Genomic DNA, 22831 nt, shown 5'->3' with positions numbered 1-22831 from the left:
GACGCAAATTTCAGACCATTTATGGTCAAGGGCGTGTTGAAGTACGTCATCAGCCGCTGGAACGATCAGATCTGTAAGTTAATTCATATTAGAGAACGTAAGGATTTTGTTTCATCTGAGTGACTCGAATCTTTCGTATAATTTCATTTCATTCTGGTTTGGTCTTTGATTTTGTAAGTGGTCAAAAGAAGGTAAGTGATTTGTATTGAATTGTAAAGTCAATGACTTTTTAATTCATTCTTTACTTTTAATGCACAGATTCATGACCGAAACGAGTCTATAAAACGAGTGATGTTTTATTAAGATTTGCATTAACACATCTTATTATATTTGTATTCCATTTTTTCAACTACTGCCTATGACTTGTATTAATATCAGTTCATTCAGTTCCATGGAAGATGTCTAGTTCAGTGATTTAGATTCCGTTATAAGTAGCTTTAGTTTATTGGCATGGCAAAAAAAGTCTTTACGTTGCTGAAGCATTAATAACATTAAAATAAAGACATACACATTTACACATACAATTCAAAAAGGAAAAAAAGTTTGAGAAGGAAAACACTCAGTGGCGCTCTGATCAGATTCAAATCATCGACTCGTTTCTTCTGTGAACTGACGGGGGCGTGTTCGTTCAATGGGTCAAGCCAATGAAATGCTTCTTTGCAGACCGCACTCGAATGCTATTGGCTCTCGCTACAGCCTGTCTTGAGGAGTCAGTGCATCGAAGTGTGCGAGACTGATTCGTTCACTAAAAAGATTTGTTCAAAACTCCAGTCGATAAGGCTGTTGCGCTCTATCCTGATACTATATAACCAGTGAAAGGTCTTTTCTGCTCTGGCGTGTTCACTGCAGGACTGAAGGCTAACTGGACTTGTTGATGTTGAGTTGGCGTTTTGGATGAAGAGCCGAAGAGAGTCCAGACGATATAATAAGTAAGGTTTAATACACACCTGCAGTTTTCAAGGCTTTATGTTTGAGCAGTTTTGGACTTCTTTGCTAAAATGCATTTTGTTTGTAAATGCAGGTATTTCTTTACTTGTATGGTTTAATTTTTAACCTTCTTGTTAACCTTTTTAACCACTTCAACCTGATGTAAAATACATATTTCTGTCGTTTTCTTTTCTGCTCACTCATGCTAGTGTTTGTTTATATTCAGGATTTAAACTCAAGTGCTTTTGATCGAGTGCCATGACTGTACGCAGAGGTGAGTATATTCGTGTGTGTGTGTATATATATATATATATATATATATATATATATATATATATAATGACAATATATGAGGTTTTAAGCATTGCTTTCTTCAAACTTTATCATTTAACATATAACCTCTCTTTTCCAGTGAATGTGGTTATTCTTGTGCTGCTTGCCATCGCCTTTTTGATTATTTTGCATCGAAATCTGCTAAATCTCAATGATTTCCTGAAGCAAGAGAATCCAGGTATGAAGATGTTGGTGAAATTGAAACGTGATTGGCACCCTTAAATGCAGCACCTCACTGATCTTCCTTTGTGTTTGCAGACACCGTGCCCGGGATGGTCCTGCCCTTTGAGACTGACCTCCTGTCGGGTCATAAGGTCATCAGAACAGGAGATGAGATCCCAGTGCTCATCACCGCTCCAGAGGAGAGACTGGGAGCTGCTGTCACTGCCATGAACAGCATCTACCGCAACAGCAAAGCTAATGTAGTATTCAACATAGTGACTCTAAATGAATCTGTGGTTCATCTCAGGTACACCTTATATCGCATTACTACGGTTTATTAAACCAGGGGTTTTCAAACGGGTCTGCAAGGGAGTGCTTGGGGGTCCATGAAAACGTTTACAGAAAAATGATATATACAGTACCGGTCAAAAGTTTGGAAACATTACTATTTTATTGTTTTTGAAATAAGTCTCTTATGCTCAAAAAACGGTTATATTTGTGAAATATTTGTACGATTTAAAATACTGGTCTTCTTTTTTAATATACTTTAAAATATAATTTATTTCTGTGATGCAAAGCTGAATCGTCAGTTACACATGATAGATTGGAAATCATTCTAATATGCTGGTTTATTATCAATGTTGGAAATGCTGCTTAATATTGAATTTTTTAAAACTTTTTAACTGTTTATTCATCAATGAATCCTGAAAAAATGATCACCGGTTCCAATTTTTTTTTTTTTTCCAACATTGATAGTAACTGAGTATCAAATCAGAATCCTAGAAGGATTTCTGAAGGATCATGTAGCACTGAAGACTGGACCACGAAAGCAATCGGGTTAAATGCGTTTTTGACTACCTCTGAAAGTGGTCATTATGTTTTAGGCCCCGTTTACACCTGTATTTAGCATCATCCACTTGTGATCTGATTGACCAAAAGTCAAATCTTAATTCCAGGCGTAAAAAGATTGAAAACCCCTGTGTCAAACATGCCTTTCATTCCCTGTGCTGTGATCATTTAGTACACATAATTATTTCTCATTCCAGAACATGGTTGAGTAAGACTGACTTGAAACATAAAATTATCATTTTTGATCCGAAGATCCTGGCAGGGAAAATTTCGAATGATCCTCAGAAGGTGGAGGCAGTGAAGCCGGTAATCAAGTGCCAGTTCTTTTGTTTCAATAGAAGTGTAAATGCCAGTTATATATCATAACTGTATATGTGTTTTATTTTTCAGTTGACCTTCGCCAGATTCTACATGCCAGTTTTCTTGCCAGATGCAGAGAAAGCAATTTACCTAGATGATGATGTAATTGTACAAGGTGAAGTGGATGGTTTTTATAATTTTTAAAGACCCCAGAATTCAGTAAGAACATGTTTACTAATTACAAAATATATATATTAAATATTTTATACATATATATATACATATTATTAGTAATTAGTAAAATTAGTAATTATGTCCACAAAATAAATTTGAAGGCTCCATCCCTGCTAAATTTAATATATTGAATAGCGTATGAGTTTTTATCTTATTTTTATTTTATTTTATCTTCTGGATACTTGATTACACACACACACAATCCAAACATTCTCATCTAGTTACTTATGAGAAACTTTTTTTTCCCCCTTTTTTTATAAACATAGCTTCAAAAATTTCGTTCTCAATATGGGTGTGTGCAATTTATGATGTAGAACAAAACATCCAAATATAGTAAACCACAGACCTTATTTTACTTTGAAAAACCCTTAGGAAAATCTCGAGGGAACCATTGGTGAATGAGTCTTCCAGGTTTTGACCTCATCCCTGCACCACTCTGTAATATTAAATTTTTAATTCTAAATAACTTTAATTTAAAGTGGCATCCAGTTATATGGGGTATGAAAATGGTTATTTTGTTTTTTTGTTGTTCAAATTTATTCAAATCCGATTTTTTTTTTGTCACATTGGAAATGAAAGGTAAAGTTCATTGTATTGTGGAATACAGTTGTCTTTGGTTTTATACTGCACGTTCTCTTACATGTAGTACGCCATCTGCATATTTTACACATACAGGAAGTCTGCATTTTGTACAAGTATGCATAGTGTGTATATAAATATACTGCAGAGGTATGGTACCGTGTGATTTTGATTAAAATGCAGCAATAAGTGCTAATTGTATTTTGTATGGTTCAGGGGACATTCGGGAGCTTTTTGACACCAGTCTTAAGTTTGGACATGCAGCAGCTTTCTCAGAGGACTGTGACTCTTCCTCCTCTAAAGGCATGGTCAGAGGAGCTGGAAATCAGGTATGATTATTCTGTAATGATCTAAACTGCCTGGACTCCAGAATCCACACACAACTGTCAGAATATTAGCAGTGGGATGACAAAGACACACGGAGGAATATGAAACTAAAGGATGTTTTTTCAAAACCATAAACTTGTTTATCCAAATATAGACATGGTTTTTGAATATATAAACCATTTATATTTTATATTGTGGTATAAAATAATTCATACCATTCAGCCCCAATTCAAAAAAGGTTTGCAGAACACATATTCCATATATTTCCATATATTTGTTTTCCCTGCTACAGAACAGCTATATTGGTTTTCTGGATTTCAAAAAAGAGGCGATCAAGAAGCTCGGAATGAGAGCAAACACTTGCTCGTTCAATCCTGGAGTCTTTGTGGCCAATTTAACTGAGTGGAAGCAGCAGAATATCACCAGCCAGCTTGAGTTCTGGATGGAGCACAATGCAAAGTTAGTTTCATCATGTTTTATTACTTGTGTTGTGCTTTATTATATTATTCATTCATAAAATGTTCAGGACAGCTGTTGTATGTTACAAGGCAAAAATCTGTTCCCAGTGTTTAATCTGTTCAAATCATCTACGACATCTCGAGGTCCAGGGCCGTTAATGGTTTTGTCTGGTCGTTTTGCTTTAGAGAGGACCTTTACAGTAAGACTTTAGCGGACAGCATCACAACGCCACCTATGCTCATCGTGTTCTACAAGCACCACTCCAACATTGATCCCATGTGGCACGTCCGACATCTCGGTAAGGAAGTCATTGAGGCTCTGGTTCATAAATATTAAGCAGCTTTCTGAATCTCTTAGTGACCAATAGTTTTTCATTTTGATCTTTACATTTCTAGGGGCGACAGGAGCGGGGAATCGGTATTCAACTCAGTTTGTGAAGGCTGCTAAACTTCTCCATTGGAACGGACATTATAAACCGTGGGGAAGAACCTCCTCTTTTTCTGACATTTGGGACAAATGGTACATTCCAGATCCCACAGGTAAATTCCACACAATCCGGAGACACGCTGAGGAAAAATAGACTGTGGTTTGGACTACATACAAAAAAAAGTGCTTTGTGGAGGGACATTTGGCTTTGTTCAGTGGATTTCTGGATGCAAAACATGGGGCCGCCTTAATGTTCTAAGACTTTCAAGAAACCTAGTTACTGGGACCAACATTGGAATAGAGCAGCAGCAACACTCAACACCAATCAATGCACTACCTCAGAATCCATTGTCTAATTATAAAGTAATAACACTAAAACATTTATGGCAGAGCTTTTACATTTTCATTTTGTATACTACATCCATGCAAGTGTTTTATTTTTCTTTCTTAAATTTCAGAATCCTGAATATTGTGGTGGAAATGTGAACTCACTTGTTTTTTTGTTGCATTCCATTTCATTATCAATATTATAGTCTGTTTCAGGGCTTACAACACAAACCTGTGACAATTAACATTTCAGATTTTCTTTGACACTACACAAACCACTTTGCCAACTGTTACTCAGCATGTCATGTTTTGTCCTCAGACTAAAGGGAAAATCATGCTAATTTGTACAGAAAGGAAAAAGTGTTACAACAAAGTATTGAATAAAGCTCTGTATAAGTTCTGTATGCAATGTAAGAGTATTAACCCTTTATTTAGTCAAATAAGCTATAATGCACATTTTATTATGAATGAATACATACAAATGCACTCCAACCGAGTGCCATTTCACAATCTGATTCCTCTCAGTCCATGAAATTTTACACAAAATCTGTGTTGAAATCATAAGCATCATCGTCGTTGTTGTGCTGCATTGAAGTCAGGTCGACGTTGACAAACTTCACTTTAGTTTCTTTAGTTGGCTTGTCTACAGAAGATAAGACAAAACAACTGATAAACAGAAGACATCAACAAGAAGGAGGAAGTTTATTGGTGTAAATCACAAAACAACATACCTTCTCTCTTTTGTGTTGATTCCTGAATCGGTGTCTCCATCTTTGGAATGGGGATTTCAGCCTCAGGCTTAAATGTGGACACCAGCTGTGTAAAATAAAAAAAAAATAAACCATTGACTTGACAATTTGTAAAAAGAAAAAAGATCTTAAGATGCATTAAACTCAATACACTTCAATATGCATTCTGAGAAAAATAACATTTATCTCATATATGGTTTGTGAATATCGAATCTCCTGGAGTTGCAGTCAGAGAGAGAGATCAGAGTTGGATTAAAAGGTCATCAAGGACTTATGTGAAGAATAAACTCATCATTTCTCATGGTCTCTGATAACAGAAGTGCTCCAGAGGTGCGTCGCTCATATGAAGTACCTCGTCTGTGCTGGCGGTCATGTCTGTCTCTGCTTCTGTCGTTACTGTCGTCTCTTTAGGCAGCTCACTGACATTCAGCACACCAGCAGTGGGGCCTTTTGAGCTATAACTTATACTGCTCGCTAGATTCGGGGACCGCACACCTGAGGACAGGTACATTTCATTGATATTTTGCATCATAAAATATCAAGTGTTATATTTGTTCAATGAACTGATGTACCTTTGATGATGATCTGGTTGCCCTCCCTCACCATGTCCATATTCAGACCAGACTGCAGTTCAGTCACAATGGCATCAGAGAGGTATGAGGGGAGGGCCTGTCGCTCTGGAGCTCTGCTGTGGTAACTCAGTTTAGCGCTAAAACACACAGCATAATGTTTAGGAACAAGAAGTTAATAATTATGTACGATGATTAAACTCTGAAACTAACCCAGTCCAATCGTTGAGGAATGTCGTGGCTGCCAGCTCTGTGTTGGGAATGCCGCCTTTCTGCAGGAAACCTCGTTTCTTGGCTAAAGTGGTCAAGAACTCTAAGGAGTTTCTGTAGTTTGGGACATTATACTGTAGCATTATCTGAAAGAGACACATGAAGCAAAACGTTTGCAATGCTGTATGAGGTTAAAAAAAAAATGCAATAATTGACCCCCGCAAAAAGGATTTCCACTTAAAAGTTTAGCATTTGTCTGAAAAAATTTAATTCCTGTTGCAATTACGACCTAAATTCTATGAAAAAAAAACTTTTGTAAACAATGAAAGAATTAAAAAAATATATATATAAAAAATATATATATAATATATATACAGTTGCTGGACTGATCCAAAAATCTTAATTTTTTAGATTTTAATATGCAAACGACACATTTCTGAGCGCTTTATTAAACAGAAATTTGATGTTGGTGTATTAGCCTAAAACAACATGCTCGCAAGATTGTTTATCTAAATAGCCCTATGTTGTTAGAAATTACTGTTTACCAGGTTTTAGGTCATTTCCTCGATTTATTTATTTTAATTCTTTTTTCAAATTAAAACTAACATCATAAAGATTTTTTTTTTACTTTGAGCAATTCTGGAGCTATAATTGACTCTTCTTAGGAGCATATAAAACAAAACAGCTCCTTGGAAAAAATGAAATGTAATATTGTAGTAGTTATAAACAAAGGTTTATTTTAGTTCAGATTAGTTTGAGGGCAGCAATTGTATTCATAATGTCAAAATAAAACCGACGTAATGTTACTTGAAGGCATTATAGCCTACTATTCCTGCCAAACTTCCATGGTTGCAGTTAGTGTTACTACAGTAAATCCATGGTGAATGTTGCTGATCTGTGGACACTGGATAGTTCATTCATGGCACAATGTTTCTTCCTGGTTTCCACGTCAGTGCTGTTTGATCTGTTAATAACGGAGAAATGTGAATGTTTCTCACTAGATCTCACAGGAGTCGCAGCGATGTTATTACTTCTGTGGCAATTCAAATGCTTCCTTTACTGGATCTCTTATTAGCGCTGTGTAGCAACAGTGCCGCTTGATCAAGATCGGCTCGCGCTGCTTTGGTCCAAACTGATAAACGGTTCGTCAACCACACAATAACGAGCAGTTTCGTTCCGCTTGCATTACGTTTGACATTTGATGTTGGGCAATGTTGTGGTGGCTCCGGCGGATTATGAGCGCGCTTACCACGCGCAACGCGCCTACATTTGAAATAACGAAATTTTGGTCGGCAGGAAAAATGGCCGAAAAGCGAAAAGTTTGCAGGTGTGTAATATATTAATTCAGAATTCTGTTACTTTCTCAGACCTGCCAGCCTGTATGCATTTAGCAAAGCAGGTACGCATTTTGACCTTAAATTCTGGTACGAAACTACGCAAAAAGCTGGTGAAGCCTTTAGGGCACGATGCATCAGTGAACTTCTATCGTAAAAATAGCCTTTAGTTTACAGACAGACTGGAATACCAGATTGCTTATGTCTGTGGTACAAACTATGTAGATGCTTTTAAAATTAATTCCTGGTTCACGAAACCATTCAGGCTCAGAGTCAGCAAAGCGTGTACCATCGTATTTACACAGAGACATATCAAATTATAGGAAAGTTGCTAACCGCTAAAATAATTTCATCACGCCGCCAAGACTCCACTGTAGGATGTAGTGATGGATCACGTGCGCTCCACTGAATTCACTCCTATTGGTTGTCGCTCTTGAAAGTTGTTCTTCATTTGCATAAACTTGAACCTCTCAAATCACGTCGCTGGACACGCCTTCATCCTGTTGCCAATGGTCACAGTCACTCGTGCGGCCAGAAATTGCCAGCTCTCCATTGAAACGAAAGTGATTGTCGCTTTGTCAGTGTGAACACAGCTTAAAGGGTTAGTTCACCCAAAAATGAAAATTAAGTCATTAATTACTCACCCCCATGCTGTACCAACCCCGTAAGACCTTCGTTCATCTTCGGAACACAAATGAAGATATTTTTGATTAAATCTGAGAGGTGGATCACTGCTACATAGCTGCCAGAGGGAATGAAACTTGACGGCCCAGAAAGTCATTAAAGAACATGTTTAAATATTCCATGTGCCTACAGTGGCTCAACTATAAGTTTATCAAGCGACGAGACTACTTTTTTTCCGAAAAAACCCCCATAAATAACGACTTTATTCGACTATTCCTTTTCTTCCTTGTGGGCCTGAGACGAGAGTTCAAGAGATTTCCACGACGCATGCGCGAGAACTGAGAAGAGGACGTTCTTCTTCTAATACTTCTTGTTCAGTTCTCGCGCATGCGTCGTGGAAATCTCTTGAACTCTCGTCTCAAAAAAGCCAAAAAAGTAGTCTCGTCGCTTGATAAACTTATAGTTGAGCCACTGTAGGCACATGGAATATTTAAACATGTTCTTTAATGACTTTCTGGGCCGTCAAGTTTCATTCCCTCTGGCAGCCTATGTAGCAGTGATCCACCTCTCAGATTTAATCAAAAATATCTTCATTTGTGTTCCGAAGATGAACGAAGGTCTTACGGGGTTGGTACAGCATGGGGGTGAGTAATTAATGACTTAATTTTCATTTTTGGGTGAACTAACCCTTTAAGAGAGAGGATACATTCTCGTTCTGAAATTCTGTGCAAACCTGAATAATCAATATTTGATCTAAAAGCCACAAATCTCCTATTGTGATTTGTTAAGGTGCTCCTTACATGCTGCTGATTGCACTGTTTGAGTAAAGTCCTGACTGCTTCCAGGGGACTCTCCTCCTTCTCCTCCACCTGCAGGCTCCTGAGGGCCATCACATCTCCTGGGTTACTGGGGGCCGCCACAATCCCTGGACTGTCAATCATCTTCACAGTTTTAGTAATATGCACTTCTTGCATACATCTATATAGGACGGGAAGAATATCATTGAGGTTGGTATGTTATTGAGGCTCAATGGCTTGCAGCAGAAATGCATTTTGGGAAATGAAGCTCAGTGTTGGATTGATTGAAGACTTCATGTGGTGGTCAGTCCAATACAGTTCATCATGCTTCAAATTCTCATATACTAGGACACTAAAATAATGAAGCTTTACCTGGTCAATCCTCTCTGTAAGCCAACATGACAGGCTCGGATTTCTTTCAGACTATTGATGATGCTGCTCTTTCCCACGTTAGGGAAACCTGAAGTCAAGGCAACAGTAAAAAGTTCAATATCAAAAATTTTTTAAAGAAACACCAAGCAGTTGAGAAATTATTTCATGATAACGAAATGAGATCACCGTGGTGCATATACAAATGATAAGATGTCTTACCGACAACGCCAACCTTAAGCATGGTCTCGCCATCTTTCTTGTTAGCCAACTCAGTAAGCGTCTGTAGGAGACAGTCACGTCCAAAACATGAAGCTGCTCTGCTGTGATCCAGAACTGCATTAGTTCCTCTCTGCTTCTTCTGTGACTGTAAAATGGAGAATATAAAGTGACAATGAGTGTGCTTAAGCAAACAATGATGTGGTCATGTAAACGCGTTAACCCGTTTTCCTTTATCAGAGTAAGGTCATAAACAGCTTAAGCATAAACTAATGGCCACAGCTAGATTTTTGCCCCTTAATCCGATTTCACCCAGCATGCAAACACATAAACCTGATTTCAGTCAGCTCATTGAAGTGCGCATGTGTGATATGTGACAGGAACGCGTCCTTACTGTGGATTTAAACGCATCCAGACAGGAGTACGGTCATAAACAGCAGTAAGGTTTACGCATTAGATCAGTAAGTGAAAAGTAGACGGGTCTTTTGTGGCTGTTCAAAGTAGGAATGGGCATTTTTAAAAAATATTGTATTTGAATATTCCGGTTCATAAAAATCGAATATTCGTTTAGTTAAATGTCGTTTTTCAAGTTTAAAGGAGCTGTATGTAAGAAATGTATTTCGATAAATCATAAAATGGCCCTGATAAGTCACTAGACATTAAGAAATCATGTTCATTTCAAATACTTATATCACTGACAACAGTAGTCCGGCCAGGATAATTGTCATTTAAAAAGTAAAGTTGCAGCCCTCAACTAGATGTTGATATGTTGTGTTTTGGTCTGATGCGCCACCCGCCACCTATCTACCAATCACGAAGTCAGTAGTGTTGCGGCATCCGGATTGCCAGCTCTGCTCTAGTTACCACAGCTGCAGCTACAAACATGTCGGAATCGGATAAAAAAAGTCTAACGTTGCGAAACCAAAATAACCTTGTTATGAATCCGAAATACTTCGTGACAAAGTCCGAAATAAAACAAGGATCTATATAGGAGATGCCTTTTAAAGATGGAGATGGCTGAAAACGGAGAAGAATTTGACGCCAACGTTGCTAATTTTCTCCTGGACAGGTAAGATTCATATAGTTTGGCTAACTTGTACTTGATGTAAATGGACATTTCAAATATTCATGACAGTCGAACAAAGTTATGCATGTTCGTGCAAAGTAACGTTACTTATGGAGGAGGTGGGTCATCGAATTGAAAAGGTAAGGAATTGTTTGGGTAATAAAAACGGCGAGTCGTCATTGCTAACATTAGCAATGCATTATCAGAGCCCGTTTCTCTGTCATTATGCTGAGAAAAACAACATTAGCACGCCCATTATTGTTTATCATGCAAGTTCTACAGCAAAAACTATTAGAATGACATGTAACGTCTATCACATCGCATATTTTAGCATTATGGACGTGTTCTGCTGGTAGGGTTGCCACCCGTCCCGGTTTTCCTGGGATTGTCCCCTTTTTTAACAACCTGTCCTGGGACACTGAATGTCCCGGTTTTCAAATGGCTATGTGAATATGTCCAGGTTTTCTAAAGGCTACTATGAATAAGTCCCGGTTTTCGCAAGTCTACGTGAATATGTATGTTATAACAGGGCGCGCAAGACAGAGAGGTAGAGAGCGAGAGACCTTGCGTGTGTGTGCTAGTCTGCGTGTGTGCATCATGAAGCGCATGTAAGACAGCATTTCACTTTTAGCGTCAGCTAAATGAATAGCTGTATCTTTGATATCGGTTACACACAGTGACAGAGGCTTGTGCTTGTACTTGCGTTAATGACAGATACCTACCGTTACAAGTTAGACTAACAGCTAAGTCAGTGGTTCCCAAACCTGTCCTGGCGACCCACCAACACTGCACGTTTTCTCTGTCTCCCTAATCAAACACACCTGATTCAACTCATCAGCTCATTAACCCATGTGATTATGAGCTGATGAGTTGAATCAGGTGTGTTTGATTAGGGAGACAGAGAAAACGTGCAGTGTTGGTGGGTCGCTAGGACAGGTTTGGGAACCACTGAGCTAAGTTACTGTTCAAACAATGAACTGTCACATATTAGCGTTCATCTTTACAATTATATTTGGCTAATCGCCATTAGTAAAATTTTGCGATGTATAATTACTTAGCAAAACATCTCTGATTTGAAGCATAAACATAATTAACAGAAAAAGCTTCTTGTAGCAGCCTACGTTCCTGCAGTATCCTGCAGCCTATCTGGCAACCTCGAGTCAGGGAGGAGGGAGAGGGGATACACCGCTCTACAGTAATTTGAAAGTGATTGCAGTACCAGTTTTGGCCACAATCTTACATACGGCTCCTTTAAGGTTTTTTTTTTTGTCACCATTTCTGACCAAGCTTACATTAGGCAATATACCCAACAAGCTTACTATACATATTAAAGGGACATTGTGTAGGAATTTCTCCCATCTAGCGGTAATTTTTTTTATTTTGCGTTCAAACGAATTGTGCTCTCCAGCGCCTCGCTTTTTCAAATGTGTGTTGCATCTACGGTAGCTGTTATGTACCAAAAAGCTATGACAGGATGTCTTCTAATAGCACTTGGTCGAGTTTTCCTTCGGGTGAACGGGTTTGTTATTTCAAACAAACTGCAATTTGACACAACAAACAAACGAATGTTACAGTATGAATAATAACAGTGCAATGCAGCCTTTTAAATTTGCCGGGACAGTGACAAGCGCCTCTCACTGCTCTGCTCCTCCGTTTCTGCTGCTTTCAGTTACCTGACGCTGACTCTGAACGAAAACGCGTTGTGGAAACGTGTTGGCCTACTACTTTTTGATCCTCTCTGCTATTATAGTTTTTCAGGATGGCGGAACGACATGGAAGCCTCCATGGACCTACCCGTCACATGTACAGTGAGGAAAATAAGTATTTGAACACCCTGCTATTTTGCAAGTTCTCCCACTTAGAAATCATGGAGGGGTCTGAAATTGTCATCGTAGGTGCATGTCCACTGTGAGACATAATAAAAATAAAAAAATCCAGAAATCACAATGCATGATTTTTTAAAACTATTTATTTGTATGATACAGCTGCAAATAAGTATTTGAACACCTGAGAAAATCAATGTTAATATTTGGTACAGTAGCCTTTGTTTGCAATTACAGAGGTCAAACGTTTCCTGTAGTTTTTCACCAGGTTTGCACACACTGCAGGAGGGATTTTGGCCCACTCCTCCACACAGATCTTCTCTAGATCAGTCAGGTTTCTGGGCTGTCGCTGAGAAACACGGAGGTTGAGCTCCCTCCAAAGATTCTCTATTGGGTTTAGGTCTGGAGACTGGCTAGGCCACCCCAGAACATTGATATGCTTCTTACAGAGCCACTCCTTGGTTATCCTGGCTGTGTGCTTCGTGTCATTGTCATGTTGGAAGACCCAGCCTTGTTCTACTTGTCCAACCCAAAAAGTTCTATTTTGGTCTCATCTGACCACATGACTTTCTCCCATGACTCCTCTGGATCATCCAAATGGTCATTGGCAAAGACGGGACTTGACATGTGCTGGTTTAAGCAGGTGAACCTTCCGAGCCATGCATGATTTCAAACCATGACGTCTTAGTGTATTACCAACAGTAACCTTGGAAACGGTGGTCCCAGCTCTTTTCAGGCCATTGACCAGCTCCTCCAGTGTAGTTCTGGGCTTATTTCTCACCTTTCTTAGGATCATTGAGACCCCACAAGGTGAGATCTTGCATGGAGCCCCAGTCCGAGGGAGATTGACAGTCATGTTTAGCATCTTCCATTTTCTAATGATTGCTCCAACAGTGGACCTTTTTTCACCAAGCTGCTTGGCAATTTCCCCGTAGCCCTTTCCAGCCTTGTGGAGGTGTACAATTTTGTCTCTAGTGTCTTTGGACAGCTCTTTGGTCTTGGCCATGTTAGTAGTTGGATTCTTACTGATTGTATGGGGTGGACAGGTGTCTTTATGTAGCTAACGACCTCAAACAGGTGCATCTAATTTAGGATAATAAATGGAGTGGAGGTGGACATTTTAAAGGCAGACTAACAGGTCTTTGAGGGTAAGAATTCTAGCTGATAGACAGGTGTTCAAATACTTATTTGCAGCTGTATCATACGAATAAATAGTTATAATAAATATATTGTGATTTCTGGATATTTTTTTTTAGATTATGTCTCTCACAGTGGACATGCACCTACGATGACAATTTCAGACCCCTCCATGATTTCCAAGTGGGAGAACTTGCAAAATAGCAGGGTGTTCAAATACTTATTTTCCTCACTGTATATAAAGATAATAAATTCTTCGTTTACGAGGATTAGGGCTGGGTGATAAATCGATTTTATTGATTAACTCGAATGTGTAGTTTACGGCGTTTTTTTTTTTAATGAAAATCGGTTTTCTCTTTAACAACCGCCGACGCTCCCATCTGGGCTCCCGTGTTTCCGACCGGGCTCAGCGCTTGCCATGATAGAGATCCATAAACAACATGGCAAATGAGCAAGACCACGGCAGCAGAAGCACACCCGCCGAAAATATTTACAGGCTGAATCTGCAGGGCTCCCAACTCTCACAAGTTCACTGTGAGAGATGCAATTTTGTCACTTTTTACACGCAGTCACGCCACACATCCATTTGCTCACGCAGAGAAAAATCGCGAAGCAAAGAGGACACTGACAGACAAGACAGAGCAGGTCACTATCGATATGAAACAGATTCTCAGTTCTCAGATTCTGTCAATTTTATTAAGAAATTCAAACAATAAACACCGTTTTGGCGCTTGTAAATGTGACGTGAAAGAACGCTGACAGATCTCAGTTCAAGCGGCACGTGAACCGATCATCTGTTACTCTTTACTACTAACTTACCGAAATGAAATAAAATCGATCGATCAGTGTTTTTCAACCGCGGAAAGATGTCCATAAAACAGCTGGAGAACAACACGTAACATAACGTTACATTTACCTCAGGATGGCTTTTAATGAGTATTTTGCTAAATATGATAACTATATTACACATTTATTATATTTTTACCTATATCTTTAAAATAGTATAACGTTGTTATTATAAAAAATGCATTACATTTAATTTGAGTTAGTTTTAACCTTTAATAATACCAGCTGACAGGGCTCTCTGTATGTTTACAGCACTAGGTGATTTTTTTTTTTTTAAATTTTGGAGAACAATAAAACACATTAACATATCTACTGTACCTATTTATCCAAAGGAATTTATATTGAATCAAGATCAGAATCAAATTGAAGTTGAAATTGTGAAATTTGTGTTAAGCAATAATAAAAACAGTAGCATACCAGTAAACTTAATACAATTATGTTTAGTTACCAAATAATTTGATGCAAGTTTTTTGTTTTTTTACACATCCCCCCAATCCCAATCCACCCATTTTATTTTATGTTACATTCTCATTGTTTTCAAATACAGGGCCTGTCCTCTTGTCTTTTTGGCTTGTTGTTTCTGATTGCACTTTAATCGAGATCAAATCCCAGAAGGGAATATTAAAATAAAGTTAAAAACTTGTTTTGAACAATTTCTTTGTCAACTGTAGATTGATTTTAAGTAGAGAGAGAAAAAAAAAATCGATTTAAATCGTAAATCGGATTTTTTGTGAAAAAATCAGTGATTTTTTTTAGGCCATATCGCCCAGCCCTAACGAGGATAAGTCAGATAATTGATAATTGGCAGAGGTATATGTACACCATTGAGGACATATTTATGAATAAAAATATTGATTTTAGATAATACAATATCTAAAAAAATACACATTGTCCCTTTAAGGAATGTTTAGCATTATGGAACCACATACCACAGTTCTGTCCTTTAGTTGCATGGATGCTTTGAAGAGAAAAGTTGGACACTCAGCTTCAAGATACCCAACCCATTTCTCTAGGTTATCTTTAGGAACAAGATCTAAAAAGTAAAGAGACTTTAGTAACCAGTTTCCATCATGATAACTGGGTGACTTTAATGTGTATGGCAATACCGACTGCTCTCTACCTATTTTGTTCAATATGAAGAAGAGTTTTTTCTTTCCCTCGTGTTTCAGGACGGTTTCCTCCAGCTGAGGACAGCGGCAGCCCAGAGGATCTCTAGCATCCAAAACCTCCACGATCACGTCAGATGCCTCAATAACCTGCACCAGAATTCAATCTCATTTAAGTTCAACCTTGTGAATGACCATTTTTGTGGCCATGACCATCACACAGATTCAGGAATATATTATTGTCAGTTTGTTATGTTGGATATCAGTTTGTCAACTTGCCTTGTTCAGCTCGCAGCATTTGAATGTTTTAGCACTTTTCTCTTTAGCTACCGCAGCCCTTGCTTCTCTAACTTTTGTCCCCTGCAAACAATCAATAAAGTTAGAAGTGAAGCTCGGGTCAGTGATTTACTTCTTTAGTAAAAGTTTCTACACCTTTCTTACCTTTTTAGCTTTCTTGGCTGCAGGTTCGACTCCTGCACTGGGAGCCTCTTTCCCCTCTTTCCTCTTTGCAGCTCTTTCTTGCTTCTTTACAATCTTGTTTTGCTCTTTCAGAGCTTCAAGCTTCAAGAACAACATAATTAATAGGCTATACATCAGTTAAGTGCAAAGACATATGCTTCAGTAATTGATATGTACAAAACACTCTGACTATTAGTTTAGAAAAATTAAATTTGATTTCCAGTGGTTTTAGTAATGATCTTACCTCCTGTTTTCTCTGCTCAGCTTCTCGAAGCACTTCCTCTTTAAAAGGTGCACTGTTTGGTACTGCAACATCTTGCTTTGGCTTTCGGCTTATCCCTGTCTTCTTTGCCGCTTTCTTTAATTTACGGTTATGCTCCCGAACCTAGCAATGGAGATAGACAAAAAAGAAAAAATGGCAAGTGTCAAAATAGGTAATAATAACATCTAGAAAAATAATCATCAACATTAAGCCTTGTCATGTGTTTCTCCTTTGGACAAGTAAACCGGACATTCAATTGAATAAATAGGTTACTTGTCTGGAAAGAAAAAAGAACACTGATGAGAATTTATCCGCGTTTACTTGCTTAAACATTTTTGTGATATTTGCCCTCTGAAATTGATTTCCAGGGCATTTCTTTTCCAATCAGGCTCCTCTGGATGATGCATTAACATGTTTAGTCATTACTTGCCAATTCGTAATAAAAGAGCCATGTTTGCAGTTGTGCCACCCTGACATTTAAAAATATAAATTGCTGAACACAAGTTTTTCAATTATCTCTACAGCTTTAAACTACTGATATTTCTAAAATGTTTATATGAAAGATTTCAAACTTAAAATGATGCCAATGTATATATATATATGTGTGTGTGTTCTTTTTATTAAGACACCATTTTAAATAGTTTTCTTAGTCTGTTCATTTGTTGGGACAGTTGCACCACCATTTTGGGGGGTTTAAGATAACAAAACATAAAACAACAAGTATTATTAAATTTACTAAAAATTAATTAAAGCTAAATCGGTTTTTATAATTATTAAGCAGTGAATTTATCAAATTATTTCAAAAGGAAATAATGCATTTGGACACAAAAATTGGTACGTAATGTCATGGATATATATATATATATATATATATATATATATATATATATATATATATATATATGTGTGTGTGTGTAAAATGGGCTGTACCAAAGCCAATATTAACGTATGTAATCTACATGTACAGTTAAAGCATCTTACCTTCTTTTGTATTTTGAAGCGTTTGGCGCATGATACGCGTTTGCTTGCCTTCTTCAACTCTACAAATGACACGTGAGTTCCGTCAGTGTTTGACTACTTACTTCTGATATGTTTTTACATCTTTTTAGCAAACAACGGGTAAATATAATGATTTACGTTGCTTTGAGATACTTGAAGTACGTTAATTATAATATTTTTGAGAGTATATACTCACTCGGCCTCTTCATGTCTGTAGCTGCTCCAGCACGCGCTCCTTTCGTATACGACGCAGGCAGCAGCACGTGTCTACTCCTCACTTCCGTTTCCGCTCTCGAGCTGTAAAGGGTTAATTTTTTCCCTCAGTATCTTAATAAATCACTCAGCCTCCTTGTTGAATGTGTGTCAGTCCTCAGACAGCTCTCAGAGACAGCTGATCAGACACGGACGGTAAGGCCTGCACCTCGCGCGCTCTGTGTATTGTTTGCAATATCTCCGTTCGTGCTATAATAAAGCGCGAGCATCATCACGCAGAGTGTTGCATGGCCCAGTGCGTGCGTGCGTGCGTGTGTATGTATGTATGTGTGTCTCTTTGTTTTTATCCGCCTGTGCTGATGCATGTGTCACACAGCTTGTGTCTGCAGACACATAACGGTCCCACCATCATCATCATCTTCGTCGTCATCTTCATCATCATCATCATCGCACTGCTGAGGTGGCTGTGATCATCAGACGTGATAAAAAATGCATCTGATCACAGGTTCACGCATTGTCTCATAGCTGCACATCACTCATGTAGGAGATGTTAATGTAATAACTGCATAATAAAAATCCGGGATTGTGCAAAAGACGTGCTCAATTGATCTGCATCTTCTTGTGTTCTATATCTGCACACTTTCAAAAGTGTGGACATCTTTCCCTTAAATAGCACATGAATGTTTAGACGTATCAGCTGCCACTAATTCTGTTTGTAAGCTGGTTTTAACAAGCATTAATGTACTTTAGGATGACTGCTGATTGTCTACTACACCAACAATAATCAATTAATTGTATTAAATGCTTATTTAATTAGGGCTGTAAAATCGATTAATCACAATTAATAGCATCTTAACATAAAAGTCTGTGTTTACATAATATATTTACAATTTTACAGTATGTGTGTGTATATACACGCACAGAAATATATATAATATATATAAATATATTAATAATATATATACACGCACATACATTGATTTTACAGCCCAACTTGTAATACAAGTTGATTTGAAAACAATTTCCCGCATATATATTCAGTTATAAATATTAATGAAAATACTCTAAACAATTTATAAATAATTAAGGAATGTCCATAAATTAGTGTTAGAAGCTTTCAGAATATTTTTTATTTTATTTATTTATTTATTTGTGGTGGTGACTTTTTTAGCAATAATAACTTTTTTTTAAAACTATGTCTACCATTTTTAGAAACACAACACTTGTAAATGGATGCCTAGACATAACTCTGTTAGTAAATGGCACTAACTATTATTACTGTATTGGGGGATTACTGTTAATTCATGACGAAGCCAATGACAATACTTTATGGCTATTGTTAATAAATGCATTATTAAATTTGATTTGAAAATGTTCATTTACTGACCCTTTACCATGATAAGCATAGTTTCCACCAAAATATCAGTCACTACAATTATTGTTACTATTACGAAATATTTCTAAATGATCTCATTCTAACAGAGTTTTCAGAATCTTTTTCATTTTATTTATTTGTATTTTGATAGCAGTGTTGGTATATAGCAAATTACCACAGTTGTATCTTAGTATTAGTACCTGTGTGACTATAACGTTTTGGTTTTCTCTTAATCACATAATTCTGTTAGTACCCCGGTATTAAATTAGTAGTATTACTGTGCAACAACTTTACTTCAACAGCAGTAATTTATAAAAAAGTATATTTAAGGAGCATTCAGTTTGATCCTTGGTCAGCCTTGTGACTGTTTTAAATGTGCTTTATAAATAAATGAACTGATCTTAAATAAGCAATAGGCTAACTCTACATCTTTTTTGTAGCGTTTACAATGGGCTCAAAGCGACGGAGAGCCACGTCTCCATCCAGCAGTGTGAGCGGAGGAGATTTTGAGGACAGCCAGACAACATCCATACCTTCAACCAGTCGGAAGAGGAGAAGAACCACAAACATCCCAACTGTTGACCCTGTGAGTTCAATACACTTCCTGTCTTTAATATCTCTGACATCAGTAACTGCAGTGCATATTGATGAGCTGTCACATTTTATGCGATCCATCCCTCACAGATCAGGTGACTTCACAATATGCTTTAGGAATATTGCAGATGTTGTATGTTCTAGTGTATTTTGTCATTGTCTACCGTGTCATCTTACAGATTGCTGTGTGTCATGAGTTGTACAACACTATCAGAGACTATAAGGATGATCAGGGCAGGATGCTGTGTGAACTCTTCATCAGAGCACCAAAGAGAAGGTCAGTCACACACGCGAGATCATTATCCGAATATCTGAAACTTAAACCGTTTTAACATCACAATGGATGAGACATGCAATGCGTCAATGCTACAGGAACCAGCCGGATTACTATGATGTGGTGTCGCAGCCCATCGACATGATGAAGATCCAGCAGAAGCTGAAGATGGAGGAGTATGATGATGTTGAGCAGCTCACAGCCGACTTTCAGCTCTTATTCAACAACGCCAAGACTTACTACAAAGTGCGTATATATCTTACACTAGCAGTTTGAAATCATTTTGATTTTTTAAATGTTTTAAGTCTCTCATGCTCACCAAAGCTGCAACAGTATAGTAAAAACTATAATATTATTACAACTTTAATATATTTAAAAATGTAATTTATTCCTGTACGTTTTCAGCATCATTTCTTCAGTGTCACATGATGCTTCAGAAATCATTCTAATATGCTGATTTGCTGCCTAATTATTATTGGTGCATTATTATTATAACAGTTCTTAAAATCAATGTTGAAAACAGTTGTGCTGCTTCATATTTCTGTGATATATGTTTTAAGATTCTTTGTTGAATAGAAAGTTCAAAAGAACAGCATTTATTTGAAATAGAAAGATTTTTTAACATTATGAAAACTGTATCTTTACGGTCACTTTTGATCAATTTAACGCGTCCTTGCTGAATAAAAATATGAATTTCTTAAAAAAGAAAACTCAGAGCCCAAACTTACAGGTTTCCAGGAAAATATTGATAATAAGAAACATTGATAATTATAAAAATGTTTCTTGAGCAGCAAGTCATCATATTATACTGATTTCTGAAGGATCAAGTAATGATGCTGAAAATTCAGTGTTGATCACGGGAATAAATTACAGTTTACTATATATTAAAAAAGATAACCGTTTTTTAAAATTCGAATCATATTTTTGTACTTTTATCTAAATAAATGCAGGCGTGGTGAGTGTAAGTGACTTCTTTCAAAGACATCAAACAATCTTAATCATTCTAAACTTTTGACTGGTAATGTATATAAAATATATTTGTATATCGTTTTAATTATTGTGCCATGAATAGGTTTGAGAATGTGGGATTGAAATATTGATGTTCCTTGTATTATTGCTTTAGATCTACCAAATCATTTAAATAAGAAATTCACAAATGCCAAAAAAAAAAAAAAAACATATTACAAAATACAAATACGTTAAAGCTTCTTTTCCTGTGCAGCCAGAAACTCCGGAGTACAGAGCGGCCTGTAAACTGTGGGATCTGTACATTCGCACCAAAAACGAGTTTGTGCAGCGAGGAGACTATGATGAAGATGATGATGATGACGACACACAGGAAACCCCTGGAGGGGCCACAGAGGAGGAGGTCAGAGGTCGCAGATCTTGACGGTCATGTTGTATCTGTCACCAGGGATGATTTGGACCTATTCAGAGGAGTTGAATTCGTTATGCTTTGTTTTGTTTGTACAGTCTGTCTCAAGCCTTAAGGAAGTTCTTGGGCAGCTTCTGGATGCTGTGCTGACGTACACAGAACATGGGCGTCTCATCAGTGAACTTTTCCAGAGACTTCCCTCTAAAGTGGTAGTGTTCCCAGTTTCATTTTAGCACATACACAAACATATTATATTATTATTATTAATAATTAAACATTTAAACATTCTTTTTCAGCAATATCCAGATTATTATGCTATTATTAAAGAACCATTAGATCTGAAGATCGTTGCACACCGAATACAGGTATCTGATCCTATTCTGAATGATCCTATTCTATTACAGCTTATCACCATTTATTATCGATTTACACTGAAGTCTGTGTCTTTTTCCCCACAGATGTGCTACTATAAAAGTGTAAACCATATGGCTAAAGACATTGACTTGTTAGTCAAAAATGCCAAAACCTACAATGAACCCGGATCACAAGTGTTTAAAGTAATGTGTCACTGAAAATCTGTTTACATTTCTATACAATTTATATAATATCTTAAGACTTGCACTGATTAGCATTTTGTAATATTTTGATCTATTTAATCTATAATGGCATGCTGTGTGTGATATATACATGAATTTCCAGGATGCAAACACCATCAAAAAGATCTTTGCACAGAGAAAACTGGAGCTTGAACATGCAGAACCTGTTAAAAGTAGCATCAGGATCAGGTAAATTATGTTATGGATTAAATATTATCATAACACATTTTATTAGTTAGTTATTTTAGCTTAAGTATTTAAAATAGAATAGAATTATTTAATTAAATATATTAGTTTTCAGCATCAGGATGAGGTAAATTATGGATTACTTTTTATGGATTACAAATCATGGATTACATTTTAATATTATAATATAATTAAAAGTAGCATCAGGATCAGGTAAGTTGTGTTATGGGTTACATATTATCATAACACACTTTATATTAGTTAGTAAATTTAGCTTATGTGCATTATGTAATATTTAAGAGGATCTTTTGTCAGAAATGCAATATAAGATCCATAACTATGTTTTCAGTGGTGTATAAACACCTCAAATAATGAACCGTTATGTTTTTATTACCTTAGAATGAGACATTTATATCTACATACACCGCGGCTCCCCTTACATTGAAAGCCATTTTGCGCCGACATGTTTCTACAGGAGCCCTGAACGGACAAACTACTACATAGTGCGTTTCGTCACTATGTTGTTCTTCGTGCAAAGAAGCTAGCTAAAGTCAGCGAATAAAACACTGACACAATGATGAACATGTAACAATAATATTCACAATAACATATCTTTTTACTGAATAATAAAGTAAACGTAATTTCTTAATTTATCTTTATAAAGAAACCTCATTGCTGAACTGCTACTCTCTGCTGTCTCAGACGATGACATCTTTTCCTGTCCGC

At 37.1% G+C, this 22831-nt stretch overlaps 3 protein-coding genes across 11 annotated transcripts in view; 2 read left to right on the top strand and 1 right to left on the bottom strand.

The window, feature by feature from the left end:
* Positions 1 to 51: 51 nt before the first annotated feature.
* glt8d1 (glycosyltransferase 8 domain containing 1) lies at positions 52 to 5332 on the top strand. Of its 2 annotated transcripts, XM_077202568.1 has the most exons (11): positions 52 to 191; positions 850 to 929; positions 1154 to 1201; positions 1340 to 1438; positions 1519 to 1729; positions 2469 to 2577; positions 2662 to 2746; positions 3601 to 3713; positions 4004 to 4170; positions 4356 to 4468; positions 4566 to 5332. In XM_077202568.1, the coding sequence occupies exons 3-11, from the start codon at positions 1186 to 1188 to the stop codon at positions 4748 to 4750; spliced, it is 1098 nt and encodes a 365-aa protein (XP_077058683.1). In that variant the 5' UTR covers positions 52 to 191; positions 850 to 929; positions 1154 to 1185; the 3' UTR covers positions 4751 to 5332. The 2 variants fall into 2 exon arrangements, with proteins under 2 accessions (XP_077058683.1, XP_077058684.1); XM_077202569.1 differs by lacking the exon at positions 52 to 191 and having other exon boundaries at positions 852 to 929; positions 1137 to 1201.
* gnl3 (G protein nucleolar 3) lies at positions 4186 to 18118 on the bottom strand. Its single transcript, XM_077202567.1, has 15 exons — positions 17689 to 18118; positions 17475 to 17533; positions 16476 to 16616; positions 16214 to 16333; positions 16052 to 16132; positions 15787 to 15922; positions 15596 to 15699; positions 9798 to 9942; positions 9579 to 9666; positions 9210 to 9387; positions 6455 to 6597; positions 6245 to 6381; positions 6025 to 6167; positions 5655 to 5739; positions 4186 to 5566 (listed from the first exon to the last, which is right to left on the bottom strand). Exons 1-15 carry the CDS (start codon positions 17699 to 17701, stop codon positions 5460 to 5462), a joined length of 1680 nt encoding a protein of 559 aa, XP_077058682.1. The 5' UTR covers positions 17702 to 18118; the 3' UTR covers positions 4186 to 5459.
* Positions 17769 to 22831, top strand: part of pbrm1 (polybromo 1) — a 24556-nt gene continuing 19493 nt past the window's right edge. For 3 of the 8 annotated variants that reach the window (XM_077202563.1, XM_077202562.1, XM_077202558.1), the window contains exons 1-10: positions 17777 to 17900; positions 18095 to 18210; positions 19521 to 19666; positions 19854 to 19951; positions 20047 to 20194; positions 21171 to 21317; positions 21422 to 21535; positions 21620 to 21688; positions 21782 to 21880; positions 22023 to 22108. In XM_077202563.1, the coding sequence (XP_077058678.1) occupies positions 18195 to 18210; positions 19521 to 19666; positions 19854 to 19951; positions 20047 to 20194; positions 21171 to 21317; positions 21422 to 21535; positions 21620 to 21688; positions 21782 to 21880; positions 22023 to 22108 (923 nt within the window). In that variant the 5' untranslated portion in view covers positions 17777 to 17900; positions 18095 to 18194. Of the gene's footprint in view, positions 17901 to 18094; positions 18211 to 19520; positions 19667 to 19853; positions 19952 to 20046; positions 20195 to 21170; positions 21318 to 21421; positions 21536 to 21619; positions 21689 to 21781; positions 21881 to 22022; positions 22109 to 22831 lie in introns of all 8 variants that reach the window. The other 5 variants (XM_077202565.1, XM_077202559.1, XM_077202566.1 and 2 more) reach the window with 3 other exon arrangements.

This window comes from Siphateles boraxobius, unplaced genomic scaffold, assembly GCF_051911475.1.
Source record: "Siphateles boraxobius isolate OS27281-9 unplaced genomic scaffold, OSU_SipBor_1 5, whole genome shotgun sequence".
Classification (NCBI taxonomy): Eukaryota; Metazoa; Chordata; class Actinopteri; order Cypriniformes; family Leuciscidae; genus Siphateles; species Siphateles boraxobius.
Note: the sequence above shows the minus strand (reverse complement) of the source record. Positions and strands in the feature narration are given on the sequence as shown.

Coding starts and splice junctions, on each gene's coding strand:
- glt8d1 (XM_077202568.1), top strand. Junction 1,730..2,468: donor GAATCTGTGGTTCATCTCAG/GTACACCTTATA, acceptor TTCTCATTCCAG/AACATGGTTGAGTAAGACTG. Junction 3,714..4,003: donor TCAGAGGAGCTGGAAATCAG/GTATGATTATTC, acceptor TCCCTGCTACAG/AACAGCTATATTGGTTTTCT.
- gnl3 (XM_077202567.1), bottom strand. Junction 9,943..15,595: donor AACTAAAGGACAGAACTGTG/GTATGTGGTTCC, acceptor TCCATTTTACAG/TCACAGAAGAAGCAGAGAGG. Junction 9,388..9,578: donor TTACAGAGAGGATTGACCAG/GTAAAGCTTCAT, acceptor CGTCCTATATAG/ATGTATGCAAGAAGTGCATA.